The following is a 20,473-nucleotide window of genomic DNA, read 5'->3' on the forward strand; positions in this document are numbered from 1 at the left end:
TCTTTGAGGGCAGAGAACAAAGTTCCATTGCAGAGAGCTGTGTATTGATTTATTACTTGCTTCCCTTCAACTATGGCTTTTTGTATTTGATAATTTTCTTCAATTATTAGTTTTTGTGGGGGGCTGTTGCTGCATTTGAGAATCTTCAAATCAGTGTTGATGTCTGTTGGGCTATGTTTATTGTCCATAAGGTGTTCAGCAAATGTGGAATGACTGCAGTTACTTTTTAATGCACATCTGTGTTATGTGTATCTGGTATTAAAGTTTCTGCTTGTCTGTCCTATATAAACTGATTTGCAGGTCTGACACGTTAGTTAATGCCAGATGTGTTGTGTTTGTCTGTGCTGGTGTCGGTTGCCCTTAGTTTCATCTGTGTTGAGTTGTCTGTCCTTTGGCTATTTTTAGCCCTTGTTTTTTGAAGTATGTTGCCTATTTTGTGGACTGCCTTGTTGTTGAAGGTGAGAGTGAACCACTTGTTTGTTTGTTGTGGGTGTTTAGTGTTCATGTGTGTTCGTTTGTGTGTTCTGTATGTTTGTAAGTTGGTGAGAAGGCTTTTGTGTGTTGGGTGTCATTTTTAATTTTGTTTTGATTTTTTGGTTCAGGTTATCTATAGTGTTTGTGTCATATCCATTCTCTACAGCTATATGTCTGATTGCCTGTAAATCATTGTTATAGTTGCTTTCAGTGAATGGAGTTTTGTTCAGTCTGTGTAGCATATATTGGAAACCAGCTAGTTTGTGTGTAGTCGGATGATTGGAATGTTTGTGAATGACTGTTCTGGTGGTGGTTACTTTTGTAAATATGGAGAATTGTTGTTAGTTGTTTTGTCTGTGTAGTGTGAGGTCAAGGAAATTTAACATTTTGTTCTTTTATGTTTCTAAGATGAATTTTATTTTTGGGTGATGATATATTGGTATCGTTATGTAGATAACGTCATATGCCTTCTAGATGAGACACCCAGTCGCAGCCAACAACTCCATAGTGATATGAACAAAGTCCACCCAAAAATAAAATTCACAGAAGAAACACCTGAGGCGGACACAGAAAGTTGCGAGAACTATAAAGAGGAATGAAAACTCACTACTTGAAAGCTTAAAAGTCCTTTGGAGGAATACTTTCGGAGGATAAAAATACAGCTTGTAACACCCCCTTTATTCACTTAAGAAGTCTCTAGATTATTGAACAAATAAAAGAAGTGGGTTGGCGATTACATCCTGATACGTATACGGTTGTTGTATTGCCCCACGTGACTGAAACCAATCTACGCAATGCTTCCTAAGATTGTAAGAATCTGTACTTCCCGATTTTCTTGAAATGATAGAAGTCACTCATTGGAAACAAGGTTTTATTTACTCTCTAGACAAATAAATGTTCCCTACGCTGTCTCATATGCAAGCTCACAGCTCTCACGCTGTCTAGCCACAACGTAAAAGTTAAACTGAAATTTACATCCTTAAGGGTTATGACTATTTGGCGCACAATATAATTTCCTCTCAGATCCGATAATGTCAGCGGTTACTTCGTTCTATTTGAAATATACATTTTGTAATTCATGGCGGCAACGCAAGTAATATTCAAGATTTCACTTTTATTCATGATTTCCGATTCCTTGCAAGAGACTTGACCAAAGTTCTTCCACATTTATAGCTTTACTTACTCAGTTCACTGAACTATGCAAAATTTTATCGTGCGGAATTTTCTTCACGTTTACATGAACCGACCGACACTGGGACTGCACCCCGACCATCATCATTGGCCGCTCATCTCTGACTGCTCTGCTTCTCACGTAGCTGCCTGTTGGCGCGAATCGTTACGCATTGGAAGCCCAGCGATGTGGTATCCACCAGAAACAGTTGTTAATAATCGGTGACTTCGTTAGGGTATCGACAACGGTACTCTTACAAGCTGATACACTGTCTGCAACTTCAGCAGCCCACCGACACGCCTATATAACCATCAAGTAGCCTACGATCAAACGGCAACCTTTCCCAGGTGACATAGAAGTATGGCTTCGATTCTGGGAGCATTTCACAGTGCGAGGGTTCTCTCCTTCTTGAAGCAATCATGTTTCTCGTTTAAGAGGAACCCGCCTCCCACCATGCCTTTCCTCTGAAATGGTTACTAATATGTAGTAACAGGCACTGTTAGGATTACAAATAGAGTTTATTATCCTAGTTACAAATCGGTTTAACTTCCGATAGGTAATAATACAAGCAGACTCTCCCTATAGTTTTGAGCTAAATTCGGTTCTGTGCTATACACGGAACTCCCTAGTTACTGAGCCCCACGATCACGAAACTTTGCCATTTATGGAGCTCCATGGCACGTGGCTGTGATGTGCAGACGCTGAGCCCCAGCCTGGTATGACGTCACGAGCAGCCTTCCGACGCCCCCAGAGTAACTCTAACATAAATTACCACCACATCAGTCAGGGCAGAACCTAATTTCCCCCCACGTGTGAATATTGTTGCTGAAAATTAATCTTTCGCAAGTGACCTGTCAACCTTATATACAGGGTGGTCCATTTATCGTGACCGGACCAAATATCTCACGAAATAAGCGTCAAACGAAAAAACTACAAAGAACGAAACTTGTCTAGCTTGAAGGGGGAAACCAGATGCCACTATGGTTGGCCCGCTAGATGGCGCTGCCATAGGTCAAACGGATATCAACTGCGTTTTTTTAGAACCCCAATTTTTTATTACATATTCGTGTAGTAAAGAAATATGAATGTTTTAGTTGGACCACTTTTTTCGCTTTGTGATAGAAGGCGCTGTAATACTCACAAACGTGTAAGTACGTGGTATCACGTAACATTCCGCCAGTGCGGACGGTATTTGCTTCGAGATACATTACCCGTGTTAAAATGCAGTTGATATCCGTTTGACCTATGGCAGCGCCATCTAGCGGGCCAACCATAGCGCCATCTGGTTTCCCCCTTCAAGCTAGACTAGTTTCGTTCTTTGTAGTTTTTTCGTTTGACGATTATTTCGTGAGATATTTGGCCCGGTCACTATCAATGGACCATCCTATATATGAACAAGAACACAAACGATCTCGCAATCTCAGTTCCGCACTGAGGATGTGCATCAGCAGTTCCCATTTACCACCCTCCTTACAACAGCTTCCATGCATTTTCGGTGTTATCGGCTATGGATAAGGACATATTCCTCTGTGGACACCTAGATGGAGAACCCAAGGATTTGATCGATGGGAGTGCTGTTACAGCTGACACATATGAACAAACAAAGCAAATTTCGAACTCTAAACACGCAGATTAAAACAGGGTTATACAAAGCTAGTTTCATTTCTTGGAAAAATTTAACGTTTTTACCTCACGCAGTCCAGAGGCTCCAAACGTCACCTGCATTGGCAGCCGTAAGCGGATCAAAGTGCTACAAGCACGGGGAGTGGATGTGGGTTTTTGCAGGAGTGTGCTTGCCCTTTTTGTGCTATGTGTGTTCCTAGAAGAAACATACTGACAGTAGCTTATCCAAGCAGGAGGGCAAAAGATCCAAATGAGAATTTTACACACCTTAAGGTACTTTTTCGTAGCTGCGGGAATTTCCCACAACGTGCTGCGTAAAACGCGAGCGAGACCGCGCTCCCCTCTCGCACAGTGCAAAAATGCCAGACCGTTTTCCCAGGGTGCGGACAACGCAGCGCGCTGCGGGCTCCATCAGTGGGGAACGCTGGCTTGCTTCGGGAAGAGTCTGTCCCGCACGCACGTGCAGCGATGGTTTCGGTTGGAGGAGTGGGGGAAGTCGAAGAGGTAAAAGCACTCCGTTTTCAGGCTACGAGTGGCCTACCGTGACCATCCGACCGCCGAGTCATCCTTAGTGGAGGATGCGGATAGGAGGGGCGTGGGGTCAGCACACCACTCTCCCGGTCGTTATGATGGTATTCTTGACCGAAGCCGCTACTATTCGGTCGAGTAGCTCCTCAATTGGCATCACGAGGCTGAGTGCACCCTGAAAAATGGTCACCCATCCAAGTGCCGACCACGCCCGACAGCGCTTAACTTCGGTGGTCACACGGGAACCGGTGTCTCCGCTGCGGCAAGGCCGTTGCCGGAAGTCGAAGAGGTGCAACGAAATACTAGCCGACAACTGCAGTATTTCTTTCGGGGGCACGGACAGCAAGAGAGTGGGTAAGTCCTTCGATTTAATGATTGAAACATTCATCAGAAATGTCGGCTTACCGCTTCTCTGCCTCAGAGAATTATCAGCTTATCGCGTTGGTATTGGTACACCACATTTGGTGGAACATGGCTGATGCCAACCTGAAAAAGCAAAGGTGAAAGGAGTTAATTTGGGCAGAAATCGGAAAAAAATGAGTGAAACATCTAAGAAGAAATGTTTTTGATTATGCTCAGTGTAATACATTTGTAAATATAGTTGTACTGAGCCTCTAACCACGATTAAAATGAATTGGATGTTGTTGTTTTTATGAGCAACGTCGTGACGACGATTACAATTCGGCCTGTTGAAGTAATCAATGATTCCGCTCCTCACAGTGTATCCTCAGTTAAGTCGTAACCGCCGAGATGTGCCAAGCGTAGGGCCTAACCTTTTTTCCATGAATTTCTGATACGTTTGCGTTATAAGTCGGTGGGAACTGACATTCCTCCGCAACGTCGAGCAACGGTTCTTTTACTCAAATGTTACACCCTCGTTCTTCTTCACGGTGTAAGAACCTTTGTGTACCTGCTTGGCGCTTCATGAGTACTCTTCCCAATAATATACCGTCTTCCTCCTCCTCCATAACTTCCATGTGCCAAAATTAATAGATTTTTAAATCCATCACTGTCCTGCATGTTCCTTGCAGCGCCCTGGAACTCGCGCCGAATCTATTAGCCACACAATGCTGCTCTCGTCTAGGGGGAACTGTAGCACTTACCGACTTCCAACAAACTGCAAAAATAAATTCAAACCTTTCCGAAGCTTCCTCTCGCTTTGATCCCCGCAAAAAACGTAAAGTGAAAAAGTAGATCGCTGGCTTTATTTCGGATGTTGCTTTGGTAAAAGTTTCGCGTAATACGTGAATTTTTATTTATTGCTTCACTGTTACTTCCTCTATTGGTCAAAAGGTTGCACACGTTAACGATATGTACTGGTGAAGCCAACTATAAAATTATGTTGGTGTATGACACATAGCCATCCCGGTTGGCCGTGCGGTCTAACGAACGGCTTTCTGGGCGGGAAGGAGCGCCTGGTCCCCGGAACCAATCCACCCGGCGGACTTGTGTCGAGGTCCGGTGAACCGGCCAGTCTGTGGATGGTTTTTAGGCAGTTTTCCATCTGCGTCGGCGAATGCGGGCTGGTTCCCCTTACTCCGCCTCAGTTGCACTATATCGGCGATTGCTGCGCAAACAAGTTCTCCACGTACGCGTACACCACCACTACTCTACCACGCAAACATAGGGGTTACACTCGTCTGGTGTGAGACGTTCCCCGGGGGGTCCACCGGGGGCCGAACCGCACAATAACCCTGGGTTCGGTGTGGGGCGGCGGAGGGGTGAAGTGGACTTCGGTAGTCGTCGTGGGGTTGTGGACCACTGCGGCTGCGGCGGGGACGGAGCCTCTCCGTCGTTTTTAGGTCCCCGGTTAACATACAATACAATACAATACGACACATAATTTAGAAGATATGGCGTAATAAATACAGAGTAGCGCGAAAAATCAACTTTTCTTAAAAGCTTGAATATTTCTCTATTTCAATACGACAAAATTTTCATTGAATAAAAAAAAGTGCCAGAGGTAGTTTTCGCATCACTCTCTCATGCACAGTTGTCAAATTATGAAAAATGTTTCCGGCCAGCATCTGATAGCGGAAGACGTAAGCATTTTCTGCAGCTCTCTGTGATAAATTTCCTCACCTATTAAAACTTAGCCCTATGGAGTTTTTAAACGAAGAGGTGGAGGGAGCCATCACCACAAGCAAGATACGTGGAAATACTGTTCCACTTGAGAATGTTGTGTACACACGGTACCCAGTTTTCATGCGTAGGTTAAAGCGAAGGGCGACAATAACAGAAAGAACCAAAATTCAGACCGTTTTTGCGTATACTGCGAAGGGAGAGAGCAATGGGGCAAAGCCTACCGAAGGGGTGTAAGCTCAAAAACTTGAAAAAAACATCCTGAAGGAAACTAACAATTGCGTCTCATGTCTTAGACATGGCCACAACAAAATGAAAGTTTTAAACGGGGAAGGGATCCTGTGCGAAGTGATAGGGTAAGCACCACATTTCCATCTGCAATAGGCAACTCACGACAGTGAACAATGCCGAAATAGCGACTTCCAATACATACACTTGCAAATTGCTCTTGAGTATCAGAGGAGCAAGTGGTAAGAGTAAACTGACACGTACAATCCTTGACACAGGAAACCATTTTCTGATTGAATATCTTCAACTCAGTGCCCCTGAAACAACAACTCCTGAGATAACGACTTCTGAGTCAACCTGCACTTACCTCTCAAGGAGAAACGCCCGGGTATCAGCTTTAGAATGCAGCTGTAAGTTTTCACAATAACCAACAGTAGCACAAGTTGTTGAAGATACGACCTAGAGGCAGGAGACATGGCTGGCGGATCTGAGAGAGGACTCTGAAGATGTCCCTATTTGTATCCTGATCGGATCAGATTCCTGTCGGAACACTGTCACCTTGGGACAACCGATTAAAGTATGACCTTCATTGGTTCTTCTTCCCATAATCTTCAGTTACCCTCTCACTGGAAACAGAGTTGGTACAGCAACTAACCAGGCAACTGTTAACTTCATTGAGGGTAGCTTTCATGGAATGTCCGATTAGGCAGGGCACTGCTTTTGGGATTTGGAGACAACTGACATAACAGAGTACCAAGAGGACGAGTGACACCTATGTACAGCTTTGTTTCCCGGAAATTCCAAGAGACGTACCGAATCGAGAATGAATGCAGAATTGTACCTCTGCCTCAGAAGCAGGATATTCTTTTCTTCAGAAACTGCTCTACTGCTGAAACACTTCTTTGCCTCTTACAAAAGAAGCTGCAAGTGAAAGGAGGAATGAAGCTCATTTATCATGAGAACATGTCAAACTACATTAAGAGGGATCAGGTAGAAGCTGCACCTATGAGCTGTACTTGTGGAAACATTTACCTGCGTTATCATATAGTGAAAAAAAAAGTGCCGTGGAAGTATCAGTTCATAATTGTGTTCATTGTTTCACCACATCAAAAAGACTCTCCACCTTTGAGTGTCACCCTAGAAACAGGACTTAATTTACTGCCAATCATCGATGCAACCTTGTTACAATTTCGAAAACTTCCAACAGAACCAGAGTGTGATGTTGCCCAAACTTTTTGCAGTTGATCTTCAAAGACGTGAACAGAGATGTGACTAGGTTCTCGTTGTATCATATCGGACTAACAAGAGAATGGCGCCTGCACCGCAATGAATGATACAATAACATATCATGTTAACACAATCTTCCGTCGGTTCTTGGTAGAACAACTTTATAATAAATAAAAAGCACCAGTTTGCTTTTGTTTTACAATATACCTTTATTGTTAACCGGTTTTCGGCTTACAAATGTCTGAAGATGGCCTTGTAAGCCGAAAACCGGTTAACAATAAAAGTAATATTGTAGAACAAAAGCAAATTGTTGCTTTTCATTTACAATTACATATCGTTTCATGGGTTTGCCATTTGGACTTGCAGCAAGCCCATTCCTTTTGTCTGAAACCAGAAGGGAAATAGCCGCACTTAATAGCGATAAATATCCGCGAAACTCAGCTAGGTGGTATACTGCATTATATACCACAGAAAAGCATTCATTTATCCCGAACATCATTTCTGATCAAGCCTACGCGTGTAAGACTTCATCATCTCGGTGCACGCACTGTGCTGGGAGAACTCCGTGAAGGATTTTGGATTTTGTGAGCAAAAGTTGTCAGGTGAGTTCTTCACTCTTGCCCGCCCTGCATGATAATAGACAGTCTTCGAAATGACAAAATGTAGGCTCCACTACCACTGGACAGAGTTCGTACCATAAGACAATTTTTGACAGCCACTGAATTCTATATGCTAAAATTAGCCCTATGCACATGCGTCACGATATATACAGTTCTACTGCGACTGTCAGTGACATATCCAACAATGGATATTTGATTGCCGTGCAACATTCTGCAGGACGGAGAAGCCTAGCACTCACGTTTTATTCTGCCAATGTTCCAATGTTCCATGCAGTAACACAGAACTGTCAAAGGTATTCAAAACAATCCAGTACACTGAAATACAGTACTCAGCGCCAATCAAGGAATCACCCGGAAGTAGATACGACACAGGCAGCTTTGAGTGTAGGCTGATGGGAACATGTGATAGGCTCCACAGTTGCTGCTTGAGGAAGGTAGTTCGTCGCTCTCATGTGAATGAAGAGAGCCTCAACTCTGTTTTCGTAGTAACAGAAGCCACAATGAATTGAAGATCTATAACTCAAGAAGAGAGTGATAAGGGTTGACAGCAGCCGGATTCCTAAAAGGTGGAAAATATGTCCATGTGGGCCAGAACGGATTGGGAAGGAACTTGACAACGAGTTCCGACTGAGGAAAAAGGTTAATGAAGACCTTTGGCGTAAATCAAAAACTACATATCTGAAACTGCTAAGATACTGTGATGAGATGAAAGGGTATTCACCAAAAAGTAGACCCAGAATTGGAGGAGTGTTTCTACTTCAGGAGGATATCAAACCACAACACTTGGGCTTGAGAACAATGGTGGAATGGATATGGCATGGGAGAGGAAACAAATCAGGTGCATCATTCTCTGCCAGCCAGCTGGAACGAAGATCAGTCGAATGGCCCAGCTCGCCATCCCCCTTGAGATTTGCCAAGGACGGAGGGTGTTGGGAAATTAGAAGAGACAACTAATGTAATCTGTTACCATTTTCTAATAAACGGTAGAATGTTTGTTGGTTGATTTGGGGGAGGGGGTCAGACAGCAAGGTCATTGGTCCCATCGGATTAGAGAAGGATTGGGAAGGAAGTCGGCTTTGGCCTTTCAAGGAAACTATCCTGGCATTTTCCTGAAATGGCGACGATGAGTTAAAATGTGTACCAGACCAGGATTCGAACACGGGATCTTCAGCTTAATCGACAGGTAAGTTAACCACTGTGCCATCAGGGACACAGTGGTATCATAACTATGCAGACTATCTTGGAAAGCCTCACAGCCAATCCACATTGCCACCGAGTACCACCTATGTGCAGTCCCTGTCCATTTCCTCCTTGCTCGTTGCTCTGAAATTCCTGCAGGAGGTCGGACGAACTTGTGCATCTGGACTGAAGAAGATGGATCCATTGCCCATCTAGGCTTATTAATTATATTAATGCGTGGTGTCTATTCTTTCGTCATGTCCAAAAGAACAGAGATCACCTGTTCATATAAATCTTGGAAGTAAATTTCCCCACTATTAGTAAGATCAAAAACAAAACTTTTGATGTCTAAAAACAGCAATGGGACCTTTCGGAGACAGGGAGAAGAGTGTTCTAGCTCTTCCCCAACTCCAGGATAAGACTTAAGAAACACATCAAACTGTCGCAAGGCATCATACATTTTCTCAGCAGTCATACAGAGCCCCTATCCAGTCTACCCTCATGAAACAGGTCAAATGCCAACGGCATAATGTGGGCATGACGTACCTATCAGCACCCCTGAGCAAGTGGTACTTGAGTGCTCAGATTTTGCACAAAAAATGGTTCAAATGGCTCTGAGCACTATGGGACTTAACTTCTGAGGTCATCAGTCCCCCTAGAACTTAGAACTACTTAAACCTAACTAACCTAAGGACATCACACACATCCACGCCTGAGGCAGGATTCGAACCTGCGATCGTAGCGGTCGCGCGGTTCCAGACTGCAAGGTCTTCCATGAAAACCAGTAATTTAATACCTAAGCTAGGCTGGTTAGTAAGAGACAATGACAAGCGCAGCAAGATTACTGTGGACAATGAACAATCAGAATAGTCTTATATCTCAGGTGCGTCAAAGATGTATTGGCATCTAAAAGGCAGCCATGACAGAATGAAGACCGTAATGGGTGAACCATCGACAGTGTACTGACTGGCCCTCAAACCAGACCGCTACTGGTAGACGTAAACTAGTGTGGAAGGAATCTCTGAGTGCCAATCTCGTTGGTGGCTGCTTCCTCTCTAAGTCAGATCAAAATCACAACTGTGAAAACAATATGTGCAACCAAGCATACCTTAAAGACCAAAATGGACTGTTGATAAAGAAAACCAGTAAAAACAACCTATTGCACAGTCAGCACTTTGTAGTTCATGTAGACAGATAACGTAGAGTAGATCTTTCAGTAAGAGTGGTAGAAGTACAAATAATAAACTTAGCCATGACAGTTGGTGGCAGGCAGTTGAGGCCCAGCTCCTCATGACAGGAATGGTAACTTCCCAAGATTAGCCAATGAGGCTAAGACGCCAATATGTAATGGAACTTATTTAGTAGTAAAGCGTTGTCAAGTATCATACACTCTCATAGAAATTGAATGACCTTTGTCTAGGTCTCAGTAAGAGTCCATTTAAATTGTATAAGGTAGCAGGCTAGTATAAAACCTTAAATGTCTAAAATTTACACTGTGAGATTACACTTCATCGCAATCTGTGCAACACTGGTGTCAGCGAAATTGATCTAGAGGTGACTGAATCAAGGCAATCAACCCCGAGCAGCGGTACTTTCTGAGCCAAATGATGCATTTCCACCCCTGGAAGCCACAAAAGATCCGGCTGCTTACAGGTAGTGGCTGTCATCATGGCGACTGGTCTTGCATCGAGGACACCATTTGTTGCTGACAGGTCCACTGATATGCTCAACGAGTTGGTCTGGCCTGACCTGCTCGGCCGTGTGTGGTTGATGGACTCGCAGTTGGGTTCATGGCCAGAGTGCATCGGTTCCACCAACAAGCTATTACCTGCTTACACTGACCGCTACCTGCGAACCCATACTCCATCGTGCACAACGTGTAAGAGACGGGCAAGCGATTTCCAGCAGTTACACACAGCTGAATGGGTCACAGCTATAGAAGGGGTGGTTCATGAGCATGGTTCAACTCAAACAACTCGGCTGTGAATGGACGCTTTTAGATGCAATCAGGTTTGCTGCACTCTACAAAGATTACAGGGAAACTGCTCCCATAGATTTTCTGCTGCCACCCTTGTTACTTCTTGTATAAGGCGACGACATCCTGCTGGTACAATCAATATTGAGCCTTGCTACTATAACAGCAGTTGCTGCTGTTCTTGTAAGATGCGATTCTGCATCTGCCATTGACGTTGCAGCAATTGTAACTGGACCCTGAACTGCTCTAAACTCGCGTCTGATGATGCACGTCGTCGATGTTCATGTCTTATGGATTGTTGTTACGTGCATCTCGCAGATATCCGGCTTTCATATCTCGCGATTTCTGGTATTTGCGCTATGTTGTCACCACTTGTGGGATTCAAATACGATTAGATGACCTTTGGTAGCAAAGAGTTTTATTTGCATATCTGTATATAGAACAGTGTCTGCAAAGTTGCAGACTGTCATTCTTACGACAGGTGGTCTGCTTTAGTACCCTTTAAATCCCTGCAGTGATGTTGCCGGTCCCCCAGACGAGGATCGAGGAGACTGCCGAATACTTATAGCCTGTGCAAGCTCTGATGCCACAAGACCATCATTGCTGTATTCCCGGACAAGTTCAATGTAGATACGTTACAGGAGCATGTTGCTAAATGCGGGCAGCCAAGTGTGTTTTCATGAATGTTCAAATGGTTCAAATGGCTCTGAGCACTATGGGACTCAACTTCTGAAGTCATTAGTCCCCTAGAACTAGAACTAGTTAAACCTAACTAACCTAAGGACATTACACACATCCATGCCCCAGGCAGGATTCGAACCTGCGAGCGTAGCAGTCTCGCGGTTCCAGACTGCAGCGCCTAGAACCGCACGGCCACTTCGGCCGGCTTCATGAATGTTAAAATGGCTCTAAGCACTATGGGATTTAACATCTAAGGTCATCAGTCCCCTAGACGTAGAACTACTGAAACCTAACTAACCTAAGGACATCACAAACAGCCATGCCCAAGGCAGAATTCGAACCTGCGATCGTAGCAGCAGCGTGGTTCCGGACTGAAGCGCCTAGAACCGCTCGGCCACAGAGGCCGGCTGTTTGCGTGAGTTCCTCATTCTTTGAGGAGAGGGCTGAGGACTGTGTAACAATGAGCGGCAGCCACACTGTGCACGTTATGTAGTGTCAGTGGATAGATGCTTATCAAACGATGGGGTGGTCCATATCTCAGAGGAAGTATTTTTTCCAGTCATTTGTTTATATGGCACTTTTTTCTATTTTTGGACAGTACTGTCGCTTTTAAGAAAATATTTTTAAACTTATGTTATAATTAATAAAACCAGCGCAACTGTATTATTATACATTTATTGGGTTAAGACTGGTTTCGTTCATTGTACATCGTCGGGTTGCCGAGTTGTGCTAAAGTCGTGACATAAATCGTCTGGTTGTCATAGACCAAATCCAGACTGTCTAGGACAGCATTTTTATTGATCATTGACATTAGTGTCAGCTGTCTTGCTCAACATGATCAAGATATTGTTAAACATCCTGTATTTACCTTTGTCCCAACGGCCTTGCCGCAGTGGTAATACCGGTTCCCCCCAGATCACCGAAGTTAAGTGCTGTCGGGCTTGGGTAGCACTTGGTGGGTGACCGTCTGGGTCTGCTGATCGCTGTTGGCAAGCGGGGTGCAATCAGCCCTTGTGAGGCCAATTGAGGAACTACTTGACTGAGAAGTAGCGGCTCCGGTCACGAAAACCGACAAAGGCAGTGTGCTGATCGCATACCCCTCCATATCTGCATCCAGTGACGTCTATCGGCTGAGGACGATGGCGGTCGGACGGCACCGTTGGGCCTTCCTAGACCTGTTTCGAAAGAGTATTTGCAGTGGAAAGCATGAAATAACTGTATGACACTTACTTACATGACCTACAAGTGGTCAGACTAGTGCCTTATACAGAAAGTGTGGAACAAGATGTTACTGCGTCTGACCAATTCGGCATTACTGGCAACACTGTCCAACACCTGTTGCGATATGTGGAAATAGCCTGGAAACCTTATCTGTTGAGATGATTTACGATTCCTCTGTGAATGTCTCTATGCATAATTACATTGTCAAGGTTTTGGTCATACAGCATATTCATGCGTTTTATTTGCGTGAGGGTGTATTAAACTGTGAGAAGCTTCATTATGGACTATTAGCCAAAGCTGTATCAGAAAACCAAAGGCTGCTGTGAAGCATGCAGCCTGCAGAAGTTGGACCTGACCATCTGTCACTTAAGGAGGGATGAGTGAGAGAAATGATCTTCACATTCGAGGACGTGGCACGGAGATGGTCCAATATTCAACTGCAAAAATAGTTGGCTTTAATAAGCAGTGATTTACGAGGACCAAGGGGAAGACCTAACCAAAGATAGTTATTGTTATAGCATATTAAACAGTGCCAATTTGTATCACGTCTGACTAATTATCGTTCAGAGTCAGCCAAGCACTTTCAAAGTGTATGAGGAGGCATTTACCTTGCTGCAGCTAAGCGGAGCACATTTTCCATTTCACTTGGTGCTGAGATTAAGTTCAGGTCGTATCTTCAAACTGTGGGTCGTAAATATTCCATGAAATATACGTGTTGATAATGTGCATATCAGTACAGAGTTTTGATAATTTTTTTGGTTTCCATTTGTTGAAGATCATTGAGTTAACTAGATCGCAGCTCCAATTAGATTTTCTAAATAGCATCCCAGTTTTCTAAAACCTTTAATCAATTTGACACACTGGACATAGATAAGCCACCAATTCCTGTCAAAATATGCAACGCCACATCCCTGTACAGGGATGTGGAGAGATGGATACTGGTATTGTGATGACTGAAATCTGGCAGCAGCTCAGACACCTACTGGCACCCCATGATACAAGCCTGCTTGGTAGCTTCATGGCGGTGTGAGCACAGCCAATGGATACATGCAGTTGATTTGTTCAGGTCAAGCTGTACGGGAAGCTCGCAGTATTAATTCTGCCACGCCTAGTATGGGTTGAACAAGAATCTAGATGCTTTATCCATTACTGTAAGCAGGCATATGATCTTGTTATTATGATCACGCATGCATAGGAGCCACTGGTCCATGTACGATAATGCCCAGTACCAATATATTCCAAAACACCGCACGCGAAAATGTACTTTTCAGGGAGTTCTAAGGTAGTCTGGATACCCCATGTCCTAGCAACCATTTGTATACCTATCAGATGAACGGGTATACTGTATCTATCCTATAGTACATGGTGAAAATTTAAAAACCCATCCGAGGCAGATTGAGCAAATCTGTTGGTTCTTTTTCCATTAGTTATGGTCTATGGTGGGCCTGGGGGGGTTATAAAAGCACGATATGTACATGGACAGTTCGTGAGAAAGCCACGAAAAACCATGATTTTTGGATACCAAAAGTAACAAATATGGGACTGGCCCCTTAGTTAATTTCTATTCATGGAAGTTCGTCGAATTTTTTAGCATATAGTCTGAAAGGTGGCTACACTGAGCCACTGCGCCAGAGATTGCGCCAAAGAGTATTATTAAGCCGCCTCCACAGTGCTTGTCGAGAGCTCGTCGTAGTCAGTGCCTGTTAAGAACTCGTAGAAGTCAGTGCTAGGAGAGAGCTCGTCGTAGTCAGTGCCTGTTAAGAACTCGTAGTAGTCAGTGCTTGGAGAGAGCTCGTAGCAGTCAGTGCCTGTCGAGGTCTCGTGGTAGTCTGTGCTGAGATGTTGTAGCAGAGAGTGTTTGTTGAGATGTGCTATTAGGCAGTGGTTGCTGAGATGTGATATTGGAGAGTTCTGGTTGAGATATAATGTAAGGATTAGAATAATTTTCATCAATATAAATGAGGTAATTAACTCAGTTTGTTTTTATTTTAGTGTCCTAAATAATGTGTCATTACAGGTTCAGTCAACAAAGCATCTGGCGTGTGTTCTTGTATTAGAGTGTAATTCTACTTTCCTTGAGCAATTATAGTATTTGTAATTTTCTTTTATCACGTCAGTAAAATTGGTATAAAAAAATTCTTGTCTTGTTGAAGAAGAACCGTGCCAGATGTGCGTTGAGTCATACTTCCACATACAGAACAGTTATACTTATGCTTTGGTTTCGTAGGTTTCATAGTTGCTGGGGACTTAATTAATTAATTGTGTTAACGAAATTTTCATTTCATTCTTTGTTGTTGTTCTTTGCAGTCAGATAGCGTAATAATACTAGTCAGGGCCAACCGTTTACGAGACTTGCGTAAACGGACAGACAGCTACTAAAAACTAAAAATATTTTCAATCATATTTAATTAAGCCCCCATGCAAGTCTTAAGATGTTGTTATCAGGGCACCTCGTAACTTTTTTCGATATCATTATCAGTTACCGAGATCCAGAGGTTCAAAGCTACCGTACTGATGTACGTAATGTGCGATCTGAGGCGTAAATATAGTTTCAACTGACGTAATGGACACACGGAAGGGTTCTGAGGTCACTGAAGTATATTTTAGTCACCATTTTTGCACCAACTTCATGTCTCTGTATAACGACAACTAAACACCTATACAGGCTCTCTTGACCCATTTCTTCGATATGCCACCTGGCAGCGTAGGCACCTTACAAAAATTCATTTTGTCGTGAGAAATTATTTCAATTTCTAAATCAAATACCGCAGTTTTTGATATGCTGCAGGTATAACCTTAAAATACTGTATATTTTTATGTAAAGTAAGCTTGCGTTGGATGGGAGACGATATTATGTTCACTTTGTATTATGTGTACTAAAATGCCATGTGGCTAGGGCCTCCCGTCGGGTAGACCGTTCACCTGGTGCAAGTCTTTCTAGTTGACGCCACTTCGGCAACTTGGGTGTCGATGGGGATGAAATGATGATGATAAGGACAACACAACCCCCAATCCCTGAGCGGAGAAAATCTCCGACCCAGCCGGGAATCGAATCCGGACCGTTAGGTATGATATTCAGTCGCGCTGATCACTCAGCTACCAAGGGCGGACTATGTGTACTTATTTGTCGTTTATATGTGCCAAAGTATATAAATGTGTTGAAGTATTTAAATAAACTGTCATAACTTTACTGACCTACAGAATTCGTTTTATATAAGCAGCATACCCCGCTGTAGCAGGGAAAAGAAGGGAACTAGTTGAAGTAGGCTTCTGTCAGAGCACAAAAAAAGCAAATATGCTCCTTAAAAGGCTAACAGGAAAGTGGGGTAGCAGCTGCCTCAAACCTGATTCTGGTATCCTCACCAAAAATTTTGGTATTGGTACATATTCACGATTTTTTATGCTGAGAAATAGTAGCAGAGAGACAGTGACAGCAGAAGAAAGAGGAGAAAGTGCTAGTGGGAGAGAGGGGAGACAGTGATGATGGGAGAGAAAAAAGTGGCACAGAAAGAGAAAGAGAAATGGATGAAGACAATAGCAGTGAGATCAAAAGACAGATGAGACATTGGAAATGAAAAATAGAGATGAATGGAGACCATACACAGCCTTGGTGGGGTCTCCTCCACCCTGCCAGACCAGCGAACTTCAACACTAAAACATTTGCCCACTTTTCCCCAAGCCTATACCCACGTGTTAAAGTTCACGTATAGGTATCAAAACCCGAACAAACCATCCCCAAAGACGTGTGTGGAGAGGAGGCAATTGTGGTTGAAGAGATAGAGAACAAAGTAATAAAAAATGAGAGTGTGGCAATGGAACAGAAAAATTGTGGGAGAAAGACAATGAAGGTGGCAGAGAAGGGGGCAATGGTAAGGAAGAGAGAGATAAAGGAATGAAGACTGTAACAATGAGAGAGACAGACAGGAGAAAGTGCCAATGGGAGAAAAAAGGGGACAGTGGGAGAGGGACATAGTGGCAGTGAGAGATTCAAATGGCTCTGTGTACTATAGGAGTTAACGTCTGAGGTCATCAGTCCCCTACAGCTTAGAACTACTTAAACCTAACTAACCTAAGGACATCACACATCTCCATGCCCGAGGCAGGATTCGAACCTGCGACCGTAGCGGTCGCACGGTTCCAGACTGAAGCGCCTAGAGCCGCTCGGCCGAGAGTGAGTGGGACTGCTGTTTATGATCACAGCAAAAAGAGATTGGGTAAAAGGATTTAGAATATTCTGTATTAAAAGAGCGCAGTATTTGCACTGCAAATTTTTTGGTGGGGATGCAGAACGAGGTTTGAGGCAGCTGCTTCCCCACTCTTATGTCAAAGTCTTTTAAGGAAGAGCTTATTAGTGGTTTTGTGCTCTAACAGCAGGATTTGGCAAATATCATAATATATGAAAGAAAACTCAATCTAAGGTCATTGCTTTCATTTTATATTGGCATATTTTACATAACTTAATACACTGAATACCTAGACATTGAATGTATTTGTCTGGAATGCGTCGAATTTTTATGTGTTGCTGGTATCTGGATAAATCCATGGTATCATGGACCAACAATGCAAGTGAAACATGCCTACAGTTTGGTTAATTGGCACAGCTTGACATGTATAATGATGTAGTCCTTAATCATGTGTGCAATATGTTAATCCTCGATTTCACTCTCGCTAACAGACTGGAACTGTTTTTAATGCAAAGTAATTATTTTGTTCACAGACTTACCCAGATGAATATCACTGGATAAACGGATTGAGGACTCATTTGTATCACACTATTGATGCCTTCTTCACTGAGTGCTTTGATGAACAATCCCCATCTCCTCTTATGAAGATCACTCAACCCCCATCCCATCTTGTGAAGACCACTGAGTCCCCATCTGCTACTGTGAAGACCACTTACTCCCCATCTCCTACTGAGAAGGCCACTGAGTCCCCATCTCCTACTGAGAAGACCACTCAGTCCCCATCTCCTACTGACAAGACCACTCAATCCCCATCTCCTGCTGAGAAGATCACTCAGTCCCCATCTCCTGTTGAGAAGACCACTCAGTCCCCATCTCCTGCTGAGATGACCACTCAGTCCCCATCTCCTGTTGAGAAGACCATTCAGTCCCCATCTCCTGTTGAGAAGACCACTCAGTCCCCATCTCCTGCTGAGAAGACCACTCAGTCCCCACCTCCTGCTGAGAAGACCACTCAGTCCCCATCTCCTGCTGAGAAGACCACTCAGTCCCCATCTCCTGCTGAGATGACCACTCAGTCCCCATCTCCTGCTGAGAAGACCACTCAGTCCCTATCTCCTACTGAGAAGACCACTCAGTCCCCATCTCCTGCTGTGAATACCTCTCAATTCCCATCTTCTGCTATGAAGACCTCTCAATTCCCATCTTCTGCTGTGAAGACCTCTCAATTCTCATCTTCTGCTGTGAAGACCATTCAAACTCCATCTAGTGCTGTGAAGACTGCTGGAAGGCTGATGGGAGTAGTGGTTGCAACATTGGCCAGCCTGCTTTTTCTGTAAGAGAAAGAGTTCCACTCTTCTATCTGTGACATCTGCTTCATTGGTGAGAGCCACATGTTGATATGTACAACATTGGTACATAATAATTGGCCAATTTTACAAAAAAGAAGAAACATTTGGGTAAGTGGGCAGAAACTGTTCATTTGGCATAGTAACTGCCTTTGGTAACACAGTACATTTTCATTACAAAAATGCTTTTACCACTAGTGCAAGTAGTATGAGCAATTAAATTGTACGAGAGAGCTGTAAGTGGTGAAATATTAGAAACTCTGTATAAGTTAGCCTTAGTGATAAAAATAGTGGTGGCAGGATGTAGAACCCCATGGTTTTGTGTTTTTGCATGCTTCCAGTGATCAAGTGTGGGAGAACCCCATCCAGCAAGGAGTAGGATCGCAATATGTTCACCAGCAGATGCTGTTTCTTGTGCAGTTTCTGGTGATGCAAGTACAGCAGAACAAGGTACACCACATCTGCACTTATTATTCTTAATGTTAATGTGCTACAAAATTGCCAATAACAGCACACAAACTACAGTTTATACTGAAGCTGGTTGGGGTTGCACACTGAATTCTATAGTTTGAATGTGCTCACCAGTGTTGAAAATAATAGGAGGATGGTGCAGGGTTGCGTCGTTTGAGCGTAACGTATTTTGCTCGACATGCTGCTCTTTAGAAACTATATGTAATGTCGGTAGGCAGTTGCTTTTTCCCTTGCTCATAGCTATTATAGTACGTATTACAAATGAAGGTGTCTCTGCACTGAGAAAGACAACGATAGGGAAGTATCGAGGGGGAGGTTTGCTCACTTGTGGTAGCAGAAAGTGGGCAAACAACTTCCATGTTGCCATGTCTTACAATGTGTTGCTGATGACAACAATAAATAAATCTGTATCGCCACTGAAATGTGGCTACTTTGTACTCTGTAGGATAGTATTTATCGCCGTACAGCGTTACTTATGGTGAGATATCCAGAGCAGACTAACGAGTAAGTATCATTGATTCCAGGGATTAGTAGAGGGGAAGGGCTAAGTAATGCGCAGAACGAATAAATGGGCAGCTTTTCGACGTGCTACGTCCTATACTTTCCTATAACTGTCTGGACATGTTCTAACAGTCTGCCACTAATCCAACGAACTCTGAACATTGGTTTTCTTTCCTCTTACGTTTTCTATCGAAAACTATTCAACAGTTTTCTTCAGACTCGTGAATGAAGTTCATAACAGCAACACAAAATCCTACTGTGTATCTACAGATACTCTATCGTTATGTTTATGAGCTGCACTTTGTCCCCTGGGCAACTTTTTCTAATGTCATAATATCTACTTAAAGTATCGTGTGGGTGAGCTAAGTGGCGCAGTCGTGAGACACTGATCTCGCATTTGTGTGGATGGCAGCTCAAATCCCAGTCTAGCCACCAAGTTTCAGGTTTCTATGATTTCTTTGAATCGCTTGGGACAACTTATGGAAAATAACTCAAGCAATTCCTTCTATCCAAAGCCTTCGCTTCATCTTTTATGAGTCCATCGTCAACATTACGTTACTGAATAAATTCACAAAAGATAAATATTGTTACTGAAATTTCAAAATTGTAACTGTGTAAAAAATCAGTACATATGACACAAACAATTTATTATTGTGATTGAACTTTTTCTTGTATATGAGTATTGATGGGTAGTTATAGCTACAATGCAGAAGATCACTGTAGTAATACTGCTATTTCATACAAACTGTTGGATGAAATATTTAAGAGTGACCTATGTATTTTTATGGAGTCATGTTATCTAGTCAATGTATACTAATTTGTTCAAGTTATTGTTCATAAAACTGTTATTTATTTTCTCATCTGCCTTTTTATTAGATTTAGTTACAATAATATTTCCATAAAATCAAAATATACACATTTTACAGTGGTCAGTGTAAATATAGTGTTGTAAATAAAGTTTG

The 20,473-nt window shown here is 43.2% G+C and overlaps 1 protein-coding gene across 1 annotated transcript in view; it reads left to right on the top strand.

The window, feature by feature from the left end:
• LOC126484517 (venom dipeptidyl peptidase 4-like) overlaps window positions 1–20,444 on the top strand; it is a 314,011-nt gene extending 293,567 nt beyond the window's left edge. The window contains exon 16 of the mRNA XM_050108064.1: window positions 17,727–20,444. Within this exon, the coding sequence (XP_049964021.1) occupies window positions 17,727–18,530 (804 nt within the window). The 3' untranslated portion in view covers window positions 18,531–20,444. The remainder of the gene's footprint in view (window positions 1–17,726) is intronic.
• The last annotated feature ends 29 nt before the right edge of the window (window positions 20,445–20,473 follow it).

Source organism: Schistocerca serialis, chromosome 6, assembly GCF_023864345.2.
Source record: "Schistocerca serialis cubense isolate TAMUIC-IGC-003099 chromosome 6, iqSchSeri2.2, whole genome shotgun sequence".
Taxonomy (NCBI): Eukaryota; Metazoa; Arthropoda; class Insecta; order Orthoptera; family Acrididae; genus Schistocerca; species Schistocerca serialis.